Source organism: Puma concolor, chromosome B4, assembly GCF_028749965.1.
Source record: "Puma concolor isolate L17-30 chromosome B4, mPumCon1.1.hap2, whole genome shotgun sequence".
NCBI lineage: Eukaryota > Metazoa > Chordata > Mammalia > Carnivora > Felidae > Puma > Puma concolor.
The window spans coordinates 101,510,789-101,525,855 of record NC_141673.1 but is presented as its reverse complement, the minus strand read 5'-3'; the positions used below and the strand labels follow the sequence as shown (position 1 = coordinate 101,525,855).

The 15,067-nt window shown below is 52.4% G+C and overlaps 1 protein-coding gene across 1 annotated transcript; it reads left to right on the top strand.

The window, feature by feature from the left end:
• The first annotated feature begins 9,870 nt into the window (after window positions 1-9,870).
• PTMS (parathymosin) lies at window positions 9,871-15,067 on the top strand. The gene is made up of 6 exons (XM_086715135.1): window positions 9,871-9,951; window positions 10,124-10,807; window positions 13,792-13,863; window positions 14,059-14,137; window positions 14,280-14,341; window positions 14,512-15,067. Exons 1-6 carry the CDS (start codon window positions 9,871-9,873, stop codon window positions 14,560-14,562), a joined length of 1,029 nt encoding a protein of 342 aa, XP_086571261.1. The 3' UTR covers window positions 14,563-15,067.

The following is a 15,067-nucleotide window of genomic DNA, read 5'->3' as shown; positions in this document are numbered from 1 at the left end:
TGGGTGGGGCGGATCCTGGGGGGGAACATTAAGCAGATTTTTCTACCCGAGCGGCGTTCAGCCCAAGAGGGAGGAAGGGCGGCCGTTCTGCGGGGGAGGCGCTAGGGCCAGTCCCGTCGGGAGGAGGCGCGTTCCAAGCAGGGGCGGGGTCCTCGGAGTGACGTACAGGAGGAGGTGACAGTTCTGCCCCTGTCTAGTTCTGGCTTCGAGAACTCCGGCGGGGCCAAAGAGAATCCAGGTTGGGAGGGCTGGCCGCCAGATGGCGCTCTTCGGCCAGGCTGGAACTACAGCCCTTTGGGAACTGGCGTTGGCGAGGCTCCTGGACCCCTCAGTTACCCTGTGTGAAGGGTAGGTCTGGGCAAAGGTTGTAGTTCTGAAATCATTTCGTTTAGCGCCAGTCTCTCCCCTTTCTTTTTCTCTGACTGCTGTGTCCTCGAGAGCTCCGAGTCCTGCACTGATCTTTCTTGCCTTTAGGCAGGTAGGTTGGTAGGTCAAGGGTCTAAAGTTTGGGAGAAGAAGGGGTGGAGTGCTCCATTAACCAGGATCACCCAGGGGTGGAGCTGAAATCAGACCCAGAAGACCCAACTCCAAGGCCAAAGACTGAAACTTTGACATACTAAATGTCTTGCATAAAATCTGGCCCCACTGGAGAGAAGGGCCCTCCCCCTGGGTGTCAGGGGAATTTGGACTGTCTAGGGAGGGACTTTAAACCAGACTCTTCCAAACTCTAGCTCTCCCTGGTTCTTTACTCTGGCTGCTAGCCATATTAGTGCTGTGTGGAGGCTGACAACGTGAAACACTTGTTCCCAATATGTACTTCACTAGGGGTGAAGGAGGAGGGGGTTCCTGGTGGCTCAGAAAAAGGTACTGGGAGCAGGGCTTCTCAGTCAGGTTTTTTGGACTTGATCATTTTTTTTAAGTTTATTTTTTGAGAGAGAGAGAGAGACAGAGTGTGAGCAGGGGAGGGGCAGACAGAGAGGGAGACACTGAATCTGAAGCAGGCTCCAGGCTCCGAGCTGTCAGCACAGAGTCTGATGTGGGGCTTGCACTCACAAACCATGAGATCATGACCTGAGCTGAAGTCTGACGCTTAACCCACTGAGCCACCCAGGTGCCCCTGGACTTGATCATCATTAAAGAGGGAAAAACAATAGTGGAGACAGAGGGGGACAGATAATTTAGAAGCTGGCAGACTGGCAAAACCAAAGAAAGACAAAAACAGCATAAAAGAAAATTTGTTTTTCATTGATATTTCTGGGGAAGAGATTTAGTCACATCTTTGAAGTTTATTCTCTAGATTATCTCTGGACATCCCACTCTGCAACTGCCCCTTTTCCTCTTGCCCCAAAGGCAGTTTGGCATGTGATCAGTTATTCTCTCAGTGAGCATTCTGTGGCCCAGACTTATAAGTGTGGTCCCTCACCTTCCAGCCTCTCCCTTCTCGTCCCATTATGTCCAACTTTCACAGAATTGGATAGGAGATCTGGCCTCCTCTTTTTTTCTTTTTCCACTACTTGGTATTGTCTACCTACTGCTTTTTAGATGTGTAGAAAACTTTCTCTTCTTTCTTCCAAAACAAGAATCTGATGTCCGTCATTTTTACCTTTGTCTGATTTTAAATCAGTGTATTACCTCTCCTAAGAGTATTTACAAATTACAACTTAGCTTCTAACTGTGAGACAAAGCTCCAAACCTGGGCTTTGTCTGAAGTTAAAAAGAAATTATTGAATATGTGGGGATGAAGACGGAAGCGCAAGAGCTCATTTTCAGAGTCCCCAGAGACATACTTCATAGGCAGCCATCTACCCCAGAAATTGAAGGAATGTAATTTTACAAGTAACCTTTATGTCCCCCACAACCAGAGTTCGTGTCTCCCTTCTCCCTTGCCTTCCCTTCCCTTTCCTGTCCCTCCCTCTCTTTCTCTTTCCTTCTTCCCTCCCTCACACCTTCCCTCTCTCCCTTCCTTCCTTCCTTCCTTCCTTCCTTCCTTCCTTCCTTCCTCCCTCCCTCCCTCCCTCCCTCCCTTCCTTCCCTCCTTCCCTTTCCTTCCATCTCTGTCCACTGAACTCTGATGAACAGAAATTCTTCAGTCACTGGATTGTCTTGTATATGACAAGATGTAGGAGGGGTGTGGACTCTGCCAGGAGTGAGGCTTAACACAAGGAGGATAGGATTTGGGGAAGGAAGAGAAACAATGTGGTTCTCACATTTCCTGCTCTATCTGATGGAGTCAAAGTCAGGAAGTCCTTGTGAGAGTAGAGCTGGGCCAGAAAAGGAGCCCCCATTAGATTGTGAGGTCATGCATTTGGGGCAATCCCAGGACAGTTGGATATTAACACAGAATGAGGATGGGGCAATGATGTCCGAGTCAGGGGAGGCTGGATTTCCTGCCTGAGCCAAAGCGAATGGGTGTGATTGAGTGTAGGTGTGTATGTATAGGCACATATGTATTGGGGAAGCGAGAAAAACCCTGAAAATTAGTGCTAAGGTGCCCTAGGTAGAGTAAGCTGTACTGTGAACACCAGGTCAGGGTAAGATTAAAAAGTGACTCAGGAGCATGTTTCTTAAGTCAACTTTTCAGTTTGTTTTCATATCCGTATCCACTCAGCAAATATTTATTAAATGTCTACTATGTGTCAGGTAATATTCCTGGCTCTGGAGATACAGTAGTGAGAGAAAAATAAAGCAAGGTAGACGGGGGATAGAGGAATAGGCAAGTAGCTGGGAAGTGGTGGTTGCTTTTTAGGGTGACTAGGGAAGTTCCCCCTGATGAGATGACATTTAAGCAGAGACCTAACAAGCTCAGGAATAGATGAGGTGAGTGCAGTCTGGGCAGAGGAAATAGTAAGAGCAAAGGCCCCGAGGCAGAAGAATGCTTAGTGTGTTCAAGGGACCACAAAGAAGGCAATGTGCCTAGACTGAGGAAGAGCACTATTGGATATGAGAAGATAGGAAGATAGGAAGAGCAGTAGTAAGAGACAAGGTCACAGAGAAAGAAGGAAGCCAGATAATGTGGGATTTTGTAAGACCTACAAAAGGATCACTTTGACTACTGTATGGAGAATAGACTATTGGAGGACAAATCGTCCCTGTTGGGGGACAAATAGTCCCTTTCTGGAGAAACATTAGCATGCTGTTGCCATAATCCAGGTGAGATCTGCCGGTACCTTAGAGTAGATCAGAAACAGTGGAGGAGGAGGAGTGGTCAGATTACATATATATATGTATATATGTACACATATATACATATATATATATATATATATTTTTTAATATTTATTTATTTTTGTGAAGAGTCAAGAATAACTCCAAAGTTTCTTGACCTGGGTGCCTGGATGAGAAAGAAATGACCATTCTGCTTTCCCCATTGTACTGAGAACATACAAGTACTGGTCTGAGAATATACTGAAATTGTGTCTGGCTGTAAGATTCTGACCATGTGGCTGGCTACACAGGATAACTGATCCAGATAGTCTTACCTTTAGCAGCTGACTACCTAAAGTAGAAGGAGATGTAGACAACAGAAATAAGTGAATTCCAGGGGTGCCTGGGTGGCTCAGTCAGCTTAGGTCATGATCTCACAGTTCATGAGTTGGAGCCCCGCGTCGGGCTCTGTGCTGACAACTCAGAGCCTGGAGCCTGCTTTGGATTCTGTCTCCCTCTCTCTCTGCCCCTTGCCTGCTTACGCTTGGTCTCTCTCTCTCTCTCTCTCTCTCTCTCAAAAAAAAAAATTAAAAAAATAAAAATAAATAAGTGAGTTCTATATGCAGTTTGACCACATGATATTAGTTGTTAGACCATCTTGAGTAGATATGGTAATGTGAATAATCAGCATTAGAATTTGAGGTTTTAAGTCTTAAGAACTTCCTATTGTCTAATCTTTTCAAGAAGACATTCTGAAGGAGGCAGAATGCCTTGTGATTAACATAGACATAAGGATTGGAGTTTGTGCTACCTGTGCGGTAGCTCCTGTCCATATTTGCTGAACTCTTACTATGTGCCAGGCATTGTGCTAGGTGCTGGGAATAAAAAGACAAGGAAGACATGGTCTCTGCCCAAGAAGTTTCACAGCTTAGCAAGGGTAGGCAGCATGGATTTGATTATAATCCTGTGATGAAGGCTGCAAGAGAAAAATGTATATTAAAAGTGCAAAAGTGGTTCAGAAGAAGGAGTCAGTGACCTGGGGACTGGGGTAGGGAATCCAGGAGGGTACTCCAGGCAGGATATGCGATCAGTGCAAAAGTACGCTTGCTCCATTTGGGAAGAACTGTAAGGAGGAAAACATTGAATGAAGCAAAACTTTTGAGGGAACAGTGCTGAGAGATAAGAGTACATAGGTTCAAAGGGACTAGAACTTGAAGGGCCCTGTTTGCTTCTGGACCTCATCCTATAGGTGTGGGGAAGCTATCAAGAGGTTTTATGTAGGGAAATGACAACAGTCCATTTGTATTTTAGGTAGAAAGTCAGTTTATGCATTTCAGGAAACATTTTTGAGCTTCTCCAATATGCCAGGTAGGGAGGTCAGTGCTGGAGATACAAACATTCTTAGATCATGGTTGAAAACCCTAGTGAATTAAGCTTAAAGTCAACAAGTGATGTTCACTTCTCGAGTGAGACAGGACTGAGTTTGGAGAGAAGGGGAGGCACTTAAGGAATCTTTAGAAAGTGAAATGTGGGAGTCCTGGGGAGGGAAAGAAAAGGTGGTCTTGGATGACTCTGCTGCAGGAATGAACTGGTGAAGGACAGTACCTTTAACTGAACTAGAAAACAAGGGAATTTCACCTGGATCACGTCAGGTTTGAAGAGCTCCAGAGGATCCAAGAATTGATGAACAGAAGGGAAGGAGTCCCAGTGTTAGAGAGAGGGGTTTGAGAGTCATCCATATTTGAGGTCTGTGCTGGCAGTGGGGCTTAAAACCAGGGAAATACATGTGGAATCGCTAAGGGAGGCTGAGTCACAGGCAAGTGTTCGGGCAACACTGTCATTCATTGCCTTCTCCTGGTTACTGAGTCCTCCCTCTGCACAAAATGAGTCTCTAGCTGTCATGCCTGGTAACATTTTCCTGTAGCTTTTTCATTTTTACTTTCTGTCCTCTGCCTCAGCCACATGGTGTGTTGAATTTGTGAAACTGTGGAAACCCTGAGCGGACGTGCACCTACGGTAAAGTATACAACAACAATGGCCCATGTGACTTTCAACACAGCAGCCAGAGTTGCTCTGGACATTCTGTTGATTTCAGTTCAGGTCATGATCCCGGGGCCCAGGAAGCCTGCTTAAGATTCTCTCTCTCCCCCTCTGCTCCTCTGCCCTGCTTGCATTCGCTCTCAAATTAAAATAAAATAAAATAATAATAATAATAAATTAATTTTTAAAAAATGTAGTTCCTCAGTTGCACTAGCCAGATTTCAAGTGTTCAATAACCACACGTGGCTAGTGGCCACTGCATTGGAAAGTGCAGATATAGAACATTTCCATCATCACAGAAAATCTTATTGGACAGAGCCAGAAAGCACCTATAAATGTTCCTTCTGGACTTTTCAGAGGGTCTGTGAAGGCCTTTTGAAAAGAGTGCACATGGAGAGAAATTAAAGGAGGACAGTAGAGGGTCGGGCAGTGGCAAACTATGCTTGGTCTAAAAGTGAAGGAGGTCAGGAAGAGGGCATGGAGAATTAAAGAAGCCAATCAAAAAATCTGGAGGAGACATAGGATGGTAAAACCAATTCTTTTTGCTGGAGAGAAGATTCATGGGGAAGTAAGAAAGCCCACAACTTTTGGTTGTGACGATGATAGCATAAAAAGACAGTGACCACCAGGACATCAGTAGTTAGAAAATCCCAAGTCAGAGAGAGAGGTAAGTCAGTGTCCTGGGAGTGGGTTGTGTGTTTCCTGGGCCTGCTCAAAGAAGAAGGTAGAGAAGGCTCAGAGAATGGGTCCGAAATGATGTGTCAGGGCTTGGAATTCAGTGATTTATTGAGCTCTTCCTCTGTGGTGCCTCCAGTCGTGCTAGGTCTAGTGCACAGGGACGGGGGAGACCACCAGTAAGGGTGGAGGAACCAACAGAGGCTGTTTGGAGTTGGGAACAATGTATAAGGATTTGGAAAACCGGGAGAGATCTGGGAGGCATTTTGGAAAAGTGTACTGATAGAGGGGACCATGTGCTGTCTGGTTTGCCTGGTAGATAGAGTGCTGGACACATGTCCCTTTTCAGGTTGCCCTTGAAATCTCCCCATCTGTTCCTTGAGGGCAGGGACCATTTTTCAGCTTTTGTGTCTCCATCACAGAGCGTTGTGGCTGACACCAAGGAGGAGCTCAATAAAAATTTGTTGAAATGCAAGAGTTCAGGCTTCATAAAGGGGGCAAAAAGAAAACTTGGAATTTAAAAACTTTACCTCTACTTAAAAGTGCGTAGAACATGATGATGGATACAACTGGACGGGTAGTGTTCATGATGGATGTGCTTACTGTTGTGAGGAGGCTTTCTTTTTTTTTCTTTTCTTTTTTAAAAATTTAAAAAAATATTTTATTTATTTTTGCTAGAGAGAGACAGAGCACAAGTGGGGGAGGGGCAGAGAGAGAAGGAGACCCAGAATCCGAAGCAGGCTCCAGGCTCCGAGCTGTCAGCACAGAGTCTGATGCGGGGCTCAAATTCACAAATTGCGAGATCATGACCTGAGTCGAAGTCGGACGCTCAACCGACTGAGCCACCCAGGCACCCCTCTTTTCTTTTTTTAAAATGTTTATTTATTTTTGATGGAGAGAGAGAGAGAGAGAATGAGAGAGCATGGTGCACACACATGAGCAGGGGAGAGGCAGGATCTGAAGCAGGCTCTGCGCTGTCAGCACAGAGTCAGACACAGGGCTCGAACCCACGGAATTGTGACATCATGACCTGAGCTGAAATCAAGAGTCAGATGCTTAACCGATTGAGCCACCAGGCACGCTGTGAAGAGGATATCTTAAGGAAATTTCCTGTAGGCAATGAACTCAAACGTGAGCAAACTTAGGCTGGTTTAGGCATCTCTCTAGGGGTCCCTCTCCTCTCAACTCTCCACTGAATTTTGAAAAGATGAAAAAAAAAAAGGAAAAATGAGGAATAGACAATGAGTTATTGGAAGTGGAATGAGAATAAAAAAAGCAGTGAGGAGTCCAACTCCTTAGCAGTGGGGAGGTCCAACTTTCAGGTTTCTGTTGTCCAATGCCTTCACTGATAACTAGGCCTTCCTTAGCACTTAACTTATCAGATAAATAGGCAACTGAAAAACCTCAGGAAACTGGAGAGAGGGAAGAATTCACTTAGGAATAAGAAAGCAATTGGGACGCCTGGCTGGCTCAGTCGGTGGAGCATGTGACTCTTGATCTTTGGTTTGTAAGTTCGAGTCCCAGGTTGGGTGCAGAGATTACTTAACAAAATAATAATAAAAAATAAAAAGTCTGCCTGGGTCCTTCCCTCACAGAGCTGACACTCTAGTGGGGAAACTGAAGAACCACTTGCCACATTTCAAAAGACTGAGAAGGTAATAATTAGAATTGAACACCTTCCAGACGGTAAGGAAGTAAATCTCTAGGATGTCAAGCCAGAAGTCCTGGTTTCCAGGGGCTCATGCCTCCCTTATTCTCACCTGGCTTCCCTTTTCCAACCTCCAGAAAATTCGTAAGAAGCACCAGGTTTCCCCATTCAACTAGTGGGAGAAAATCTCAGTTGGACTGGGGAGTAATAGAACCCTATGAATAGGCAAGCCTCTACAAGGTCTCAGAAATAGTTCTCTGGAAAGGAGCAAACACAAGCTGGCATCATTTAACACCGCTGGCCCCAGAGGCCCAGAGACTAACCCTAAGGGGTATGGGGTTAGGCTTTCAGCTCACGGCTTACTCCAAATTCATCCTAAGTTTCACTTCTAGCTTCTTTCTCCTGAAGCCAAGACTTCAGGAGACTGGTCTGCTGTCCAACCAGACAGAAAAGCATAAGAGATGCTTCTCCCATGCAGGAAGGGAATTAGATCCAGGCCTTCTGCTTCCTGGATCTTTTTCTTGTGGTCCCTGGGGACCCTAGTGTCCAAACTCTTAGATTCTCAAGGCACTCCCTTGGGCCTTGGGGCAGGATTCCCATTCTCTGCCTCTCCATCTCCCTGGAATTTTCCACTGCAGCTGCCTCCGCTCCCAGACACCCCTCCCTGGGCAAAATTCCCGGCTCCCTCCGCCTCCCCTTCCTAATCACACCTCATTCCCACCCCCAGCCCAGAGGCCCAGCCCACAGTCCGGCCCACTCCCCACACTAACCCCGGTGGTCCCAGTTAGAGAAATGGGAGGCCAGGCCCTCCTACAAGGGTGAGAGGGAGGGTCCCAGGCTCTCTCCAGGGCGGGGAGAAAGGACAGTGGAGGGGCTGGTCCCCTGTGGGGCTGGAGTGGGGGGAGTGGCCCTCCTCAAATCCCCATATAAGGCAGGGCAAACAGTTAGACTCCTGGATTGGCTGATTCAAATGAGCATTCCACCTGGCAACAGGGTTTCTATTGGCTCTGAGGAAAAATAGGAGGAAGGTGGATGGAGGTTGTTGGTGGCGGTGATTGGAGGGGGGAGGGGAGTGGAGGTGACCGGAGTGGGGGGCGGTTACCAGGGCAACAGGGTAAGAGCCCAGCAGGGTGTCCGAGACGGCAGGCGGGGCTGGGAGGTGGAGAAGGGGATGAGGAAAGGAGGGTGGGAAGGAGAGGAGAGACTGACAGGAGGGAGCGAGACTGGGAGACTGGGTGGGGGGTAAAGGAGAGGGGAGAGGGAGAGAAATGAAGCAAGAAGAGTACAGAGATGGAGCGGGTCAGAGATCGCTAAAGACATCAGTGAGTGAGTCAGAGAAACAGATCGAGATAGAGATGGAAAGATCTCCGAGAACGATGATCAGAGTCTGTCCGGCAAGGAAAAACCTGGGTGGGGCTCCAAGATTTTTGAGGAGATGGAGACCGAGAAACTGATAGAAGAGTCAGAAAGAGAAATTGGGAAGTGTGTACACCACGGGCCCAAAAGATGGTATTTTTAAGCACTCAGATACCAAATGATGATGATTGATCAGTGTGTCCTTCTTAAGAAAATGAAAATAATAAGACAAATAATGATAATGATAGACAAATATGGGAGTGTACACACACCAAAGGTATCTTTTTCCAAACCCTAGCCTTCCACTCCATCCACCTTCCTGACGGTTAACACACCCAGCTCCTGAAATTCCAAGCTTCTCAAAATCATCCAAAGATACCAAGACTGAGGGCCTGGAACTGAGGATGAGTGGTACAGGGCGGGGCTGGAACTCCAGACCTGAACCCCTTGCAAAGGGGGCAAATACAATCCAGAAAGGCTAGAGAAGATGGCAACCGAAGAAAGAGAAAAGGAAAGAGAGGGAAAATGTGGACAATCAGGACCTGGAGAGGAGTTGGAGGGAATCAGCAAAGGATATAGGGCCTGGTGACAGACTCACATGGGACAGGAACAGTGTGGTCTGGGCGGGGGGGGGGGGGGGGGGGGGGGGGGGGGGGGGGGGGGAGGTCAGAGATGGAAGGGTAGAAGAGGGAGATGAGAGGTGGAGAAGAGGCAACCGAAGAATGAGAGATGTGAGGTATAAATTGTTGTGAGGGAGGGGTCTGGGTACAGATGAATGAACAGGGATGAAGAGAAAAAGAAGGACCAGGCGAAGACAAGTGAGATGAGATGGGCGAGTAAGAGCGGTCCGAGATGGAAGAGAAGGAAGGAGCCTGGAGGGCCTCTGACACCTCTAGATCTCGAGAAAGATCCAGGACGGGAGGAACCCAGTAGGGGTCACAAATGTCAGCCTAGGGCAGGACAGAGGGTGTGCTGCCCTTTTGGCCCTTCCATCTTAAGGCCAGAGAATGGAGATGCAGGACGGGAACGGAAAGCCAGCGCGATGTGGAAGTAGCTCCGCCACCCTCTTCCTCTTCTTTAAGCTTTTGGTTTCTCAAATACCTGCCCGGCCTTTCCATCTGCTTCTCCCACCCCATCCCTTGGCAAAATCTCAGGATTTCTTGCGGGGGGGCCGAGGGGGGGTTGGGGGAGGGTCAGTAGGATTCTGGCCATCCCTCCAGTCCGCCCCCAAAAGACAGACTCCACTTTCGCAGGCAGTAGGTCGGGATTCGGAGAGGTCCCTCCCCGCAGGAACCCCACCCCTTTCCACCTCCTCGCTCCACTCCTTTTCTCCTCGACCGTCAGTCTCTCCATTTCCCCTCCTGGTCCTGTCCTCCCTCCCGCCTCTTGCGCGCTCCCTCCCCTAGCTTTCATCCTCCTATCCCCACCTCGCCAACCTCCGCTTTCATCCCCCTCCCCTCTCCTCTCCTCCCCGCTCCCGCCAGCCCCACCCCTGGGAAGCCCCTCCCGTCGGGCAGCGCCGCCTTTATAAGCGGGTTCCCTGCCCGGGGGCGGCAGCGGCTGGTCGGCGGCAGCTCTGCTGGTGCGGGGGCGGCGAGCCGAGGACCGAGCGACCGCGGCCGGAGCGCGCCGGCCACCGCCCGCACCGCCCTTCCGCCCGCCCTCCGGACGGCCGCAGCCCTGCGGGTCTCCGCTCCAGACCCACCCCCGCCCCACCCCGCGCGCCTCTGCCGCCTCTTCCAGAGACCCAGCTTGCTGAGCGGCCGCCGCTGCCGCTGTCGCCGCCGCCGCCGCCACCGCGCCAGGTTCCGGCCGCGGCCACCCTCCGCCGTCCAGGGCCCCTCCGTCCCGGCCCCGGGACCCCGGCTCCCCGCCAGCCCCGGCCCCGGCCCCGGCACCATGTCGGAGAAGAGCGTGGAGGCAGCGGCCGAGTTGAGCGCCAAGGTACGGGCGGGGACGGCGGCGGCCCGGACCGCGCGCGATCCCCGGGCTCCGCGCGGTCTTGCGCCCCACGCTAACCCCGACGGCCCCACGCTGCCCTGGCGCCGGGTCCCGGCGGACCCCACTCCGCCCTCCCCCCCGCTCCCCTGCCCGGCGCTGCCTACCCCGCTTCGCGCGGCTCCCGCCAGCGCCCTCTAGCTTCCAGAGCGCCGCGCGCCGCGGCTCCGGCCTCGCCGCTCGGCCCGCGCCCGGCCCCCGCCGCCGTCCCCACCCCTCTCCGGCTCCGGCTCCGGCTCCGGCTCGCGCGCCTCTACCCCGTCCGCTTCCCGTCGGAGCGCGCCCCGCTCACTTTACCGTGCCCCTCCCCCGCTCCGTCTCTCCGCGCCCCGTTTCCCCGGCTCTCTTTCCAGTCTGACCTCACCTTTCCTCTCCTAAGCGGTTTGAGATCCTCCAGAGTAAACAGGACTCTCCCGGGAGGCTGCCGCTCTCGGGCCCCTCCCCTCGAGGCCCGACCGCCTCTTGCTTCTGTGCTCGGACAGCTATTGCCTGTGTCTGTTTTCTCCTTCTCTCCTTTCCTTCCCTTCCATCTATATCCATTTCTTCCCCCACTGGCCTTCAGCTTTCTTTTCTCTCCAGAGCCCCCTCCAGCCTCTCCCCTCACCCCCCGCCCCCTTCACGCTTAAAGAGTCTTGGATTCCTAAAAATCAGAAGCGGGGCGGGAATAGCCTTCGAGAAAGCTGAAGCTCAGCGTTACATGGCATTGCATCGAGCCGTCCTTGCTCTCATCAGCTCCCTTCCCTGGCCCCATCCCTTTGCCCTTGCCTCTCTTCCAGCCTTCCTCTAATTTCCCTAGGGAACCTGCTGAGTGTCGCTTTGGGAAATTAATTCGGCCAGCGCTTGGGGGCTGGGAGCCCGACTTCGGGGGAGGGGGTAGGGTTGGTTGTTGAGGAGGTCACAGAGGTCTCCTAGAGGCCCCAGAAGTGAAAGAGGGCAACCAGTGGGATTAAAGGCAGTGGCTGAGAGGGGCTATGTGTGAGAGCTGATAAGGTGTGCCTAGCGGCCCTCCGGTGGGCTGTGCGGTGGCATGTGACTTCACTGAGTAGGTGTCTTTGTATGTCTGTAATCCAGCGAGTGTGTGGGACTGCCCGTGTCAGTTACATGTGTGCATGTGGAGACGTAGATGTTCTGGAGCCATGTTGCTGCTTTGTGAGTGCCGAATGGTTTTGCTGTGCTCTCGTGCTGTCTCAAGAGTGTGTGCCAGGATGCCCAAACACCGGGCCATGTGTCTCCGGATCTCGTGGGCGCTCCTCTGTAGCTGTGTGTGTGAATCGGTGTCAGCCTGTGTCAGTGTGTGTGCCTGTGTTGAGTTAATGAGGCCAGGGAGCTGCTTAGCACAAGACCTAGGTCACACACCCTCCTGGAAAAGGGATCAGGGAAGGACAGTGACCAGAAGGACAGGACAGGGGAGGAGAGGGCCCGGCCCCTTGGACTTTGGTCTCTGGTAGTCTCCCTCCCTCCCTGACGTTCTCCCTCCCTCCCTCCCTCCCTCTCTATCAGGCCAGATGGGAAACTCAGGCCAGGGCAGCACAGACCTGGTGCTGGGGCCCCCAGAGAGAAGCTGACTAGCCCCTGGCTCTCTAGGCCCAGGATGTAGAGGAGAGCCCACCAGGTAGTAGAAATGCCATCCCCACCATGTGGCAACGAAATGAGGGCAGGGAAGTGGCATGAAGAAACCTAGCTGGAGTGAGAGGGTCCAGTGTTCTGTGTTCCTCTTAAAGGGAAAAGGGAATTGAGTGTCCCTCCAGGTCAACCATTCTGCACCAACCTCTACTCCTATTCCTGATCCTGTTCCAGAAAGGACACACCCTCCCGGGAGAGCCACTCACACAGAAAACTTCCATCCACATGGAATCAGATACACAGAGTTGCACACCAGCACCACATCAGATGGCACAGGGACATCCACAGTTGAACAGTGCCTGCCAAGGGCGGTTGGGGTGGGGGTGGGGGGGGTGTGGAAAGAGGACTGGAATCTAAATTGGAAGGGCCAGTGTGATGTCCAGAGAGAAGGGACCCATGCACAACTCCTGTCTGCCACATCAGAATAAGACATCAAAGGTGTGCCTGCTGGGTGGGCTCCTGGGGTGAAGGAGAGAGAGGGGGGCAGTGGAGGGAGGGCACTCTAGGCAGGTACCTTCCCCTACTACATTCCCATCCCACCCCAGACCTTGTTTGTCTTTCTCTCCATCTGCCATGTCCGATACCCTCTCCCTTCCATGTTTCCTTTATCGTACTTTACCTATGTTGCCCCTGGAAATGGTGACTTCTACCCTTCCACACCACTGCCTGCACCAGGGGCTGGGCTTAGGGAGGAGGAAACTACTCGGAACTGGTTTGGAGTAGGTGTGCATCAGGCTGGGGTGCTCTCCCTATTCCTGTCGTGTTTGGCCAAGTAGGAGCCTGAGGAGTTGGGGGACACACAGACAAACAAAGGCATTCAAGGCTGAGAGGGGAAGCCGGGAGGGATGCCCAGGAGAGGGAATACTCAGGAAAAGGCCCCAGAGGTAGACAAAAGGCAGAGCAGGGCAGGCTGTCGGAGGGGGCAGGCCAGGAAGGCGGAGGGACCTCAAGAGGGGGTGGGGCATCAGGGCTGCCAGCAGATGGAGGGGATTTGCTTTGCTGAGCTGAACTCTTCAGCCAAGGAGGTTTTGGAGAACTTGATGGGGGTCATGAGCAGTTACCTTGGCTGTCCATTCCTCTATCTTCATCACTTTTCTCTCCTCCCTTGAGTCTTGGGGAAGGTGTCTGGTCTTAACCCCTTTGTGGCCGTAGGGACCCGGGGACCTCTGTTCTGCCTCTGAGCTGTTGTGGCCAACTCCTCCGTTTTTACACTCCTCTAAAGCTCACTGCAGAGGGAGAACGGGGCGAGAGGGACCGGCTGCAGTTCATTTGTGGTGAGAGGAAGGTGACCTCTTTCTCTCTTGCAGGACCTGAAGGAGAAGAAAGAGAAGGTGGAGGAGAAGGCAAGCCGGAAAGAGCGAAAGAAAGAAGTGGTGGAGGTGCGCAGGGGTCAGGTGGAGACTCAGATCCCCCCTCCAGTTACCTTGGGGGGGCTGGGTCCTGCGTTTGCTTTGGCCCCTCCCATCCTCCGCGCCCCACCCTTTGGGCCCTCAACACCCCTGCCATTGGTGGTGGTAGAGGCACACCGCCAGCCTGGCCAGCCTGACACTGCTCTCCCTCCTGGTCCCCCGCAGGAGGAGGAGAACGGAGCTGAGGAGGAAGAAGAAGAAACTGCTGAGGACGGAGAGGAGGAGGATGAGGGGGAAGAAGAAGGTGGGGAGGGGCAGGGGAGGCTGGGCTCAAAGGAACAGAGTCAGGGTGGGCTTGAAGACCTGAAGCAGGGCTGAGGGCGACCACAGGGGGTCTGTGCCAGAGCTTCCTGCCCTTCCCCAATGACCCGTTTCTGGCTCCTCAGATGAGGAAGAAGAAGAAGATGACGACGAAGGGCCCGCGCTGAAGAGAGCTGCTGAAGAGGAGGTTTGGGCTGGGTTGTGGGGCCTGAGGGGCTGTCAGGGCTGCAGCAGGGGCTGGGAGCCCTTTGGACTTGGACCTGGATGCCTGTGGTGCCCGGGCGGGGGCTGGAGCAGGGCAGGGACAGGGGGAGGTCCCTCTCCCATTTTGCAGCTACCCCAACTCTCCCTCCACAGGATGAAGCGGATCCCAAGCGGCAGAAGACAGAAAATGGGGCGTCGGCATGAGCCCCCCTGCCAATGGGCTGGGGGTGGGAGGCCCCGCGGGGCCTGGAGGTGGGGGTGGGAACAGACGAGTGCAGCCACTCTTCACCCGGTTCCTTGCTCTGGGCCCTGCACCAGAACTGCCACCCTCTTTGTCCCCAGCCTTCTCATGTCCGCCTCTCCAGACACTGCCCCTTCCATCCTCACTCTGCCATTGTTCCACCTCCCGACCTGCTCCATCTGAGCTCCCCAGCTGGTCCCCAATTGCTCCTCTCCCTGTCTTTGCTCTCCTCTTCCCTTCCCCACCCCTCCTCGGGTAGCCTCTCCTCCCTCACCTCTGCATCCCAGCCTCATGTCCTGCCCGTCCCTACCCTGCCTGATCCTTGAGTCTCCCTCAGATCCCCTTCTCTCAGACAGCGCCAGGCCGGGGTGGGGCCAGGGTTGGGGCCGAGCCCCACAGCTGCCCTCCTCCCCTCCCCTCCCCTTTTTGTATAATTTAATAAAGAAACGGTCGCGCTTCTGTTTTTAA

Excerpts from the sequence above, each read along its gene's own strand:
- PTMS (XM_086715135.1), top strand. The coding sequence starts at position 9,871 with ATGGAGATGCAGGACGGGAACGGAAAGCCAGCGCGATGTGGAAGTAGC. Across the intron at positions 9,952-10,123 it reads TCCTCTTCTTTAAGCTTTTG|GTCGGGATTCGGAGAGGTCC; the intron begins GTTTCTCAAATA and ends CGCAGGCAGTAG. Across the intron at positions 14,342-14,511 it reads AGAGAGCTGCTGAAGAGGAG|GATGAAGCGGATCCCAAGCG; the intron begins GTTTGGGCTGGG and ends CTCCCTCCACAG.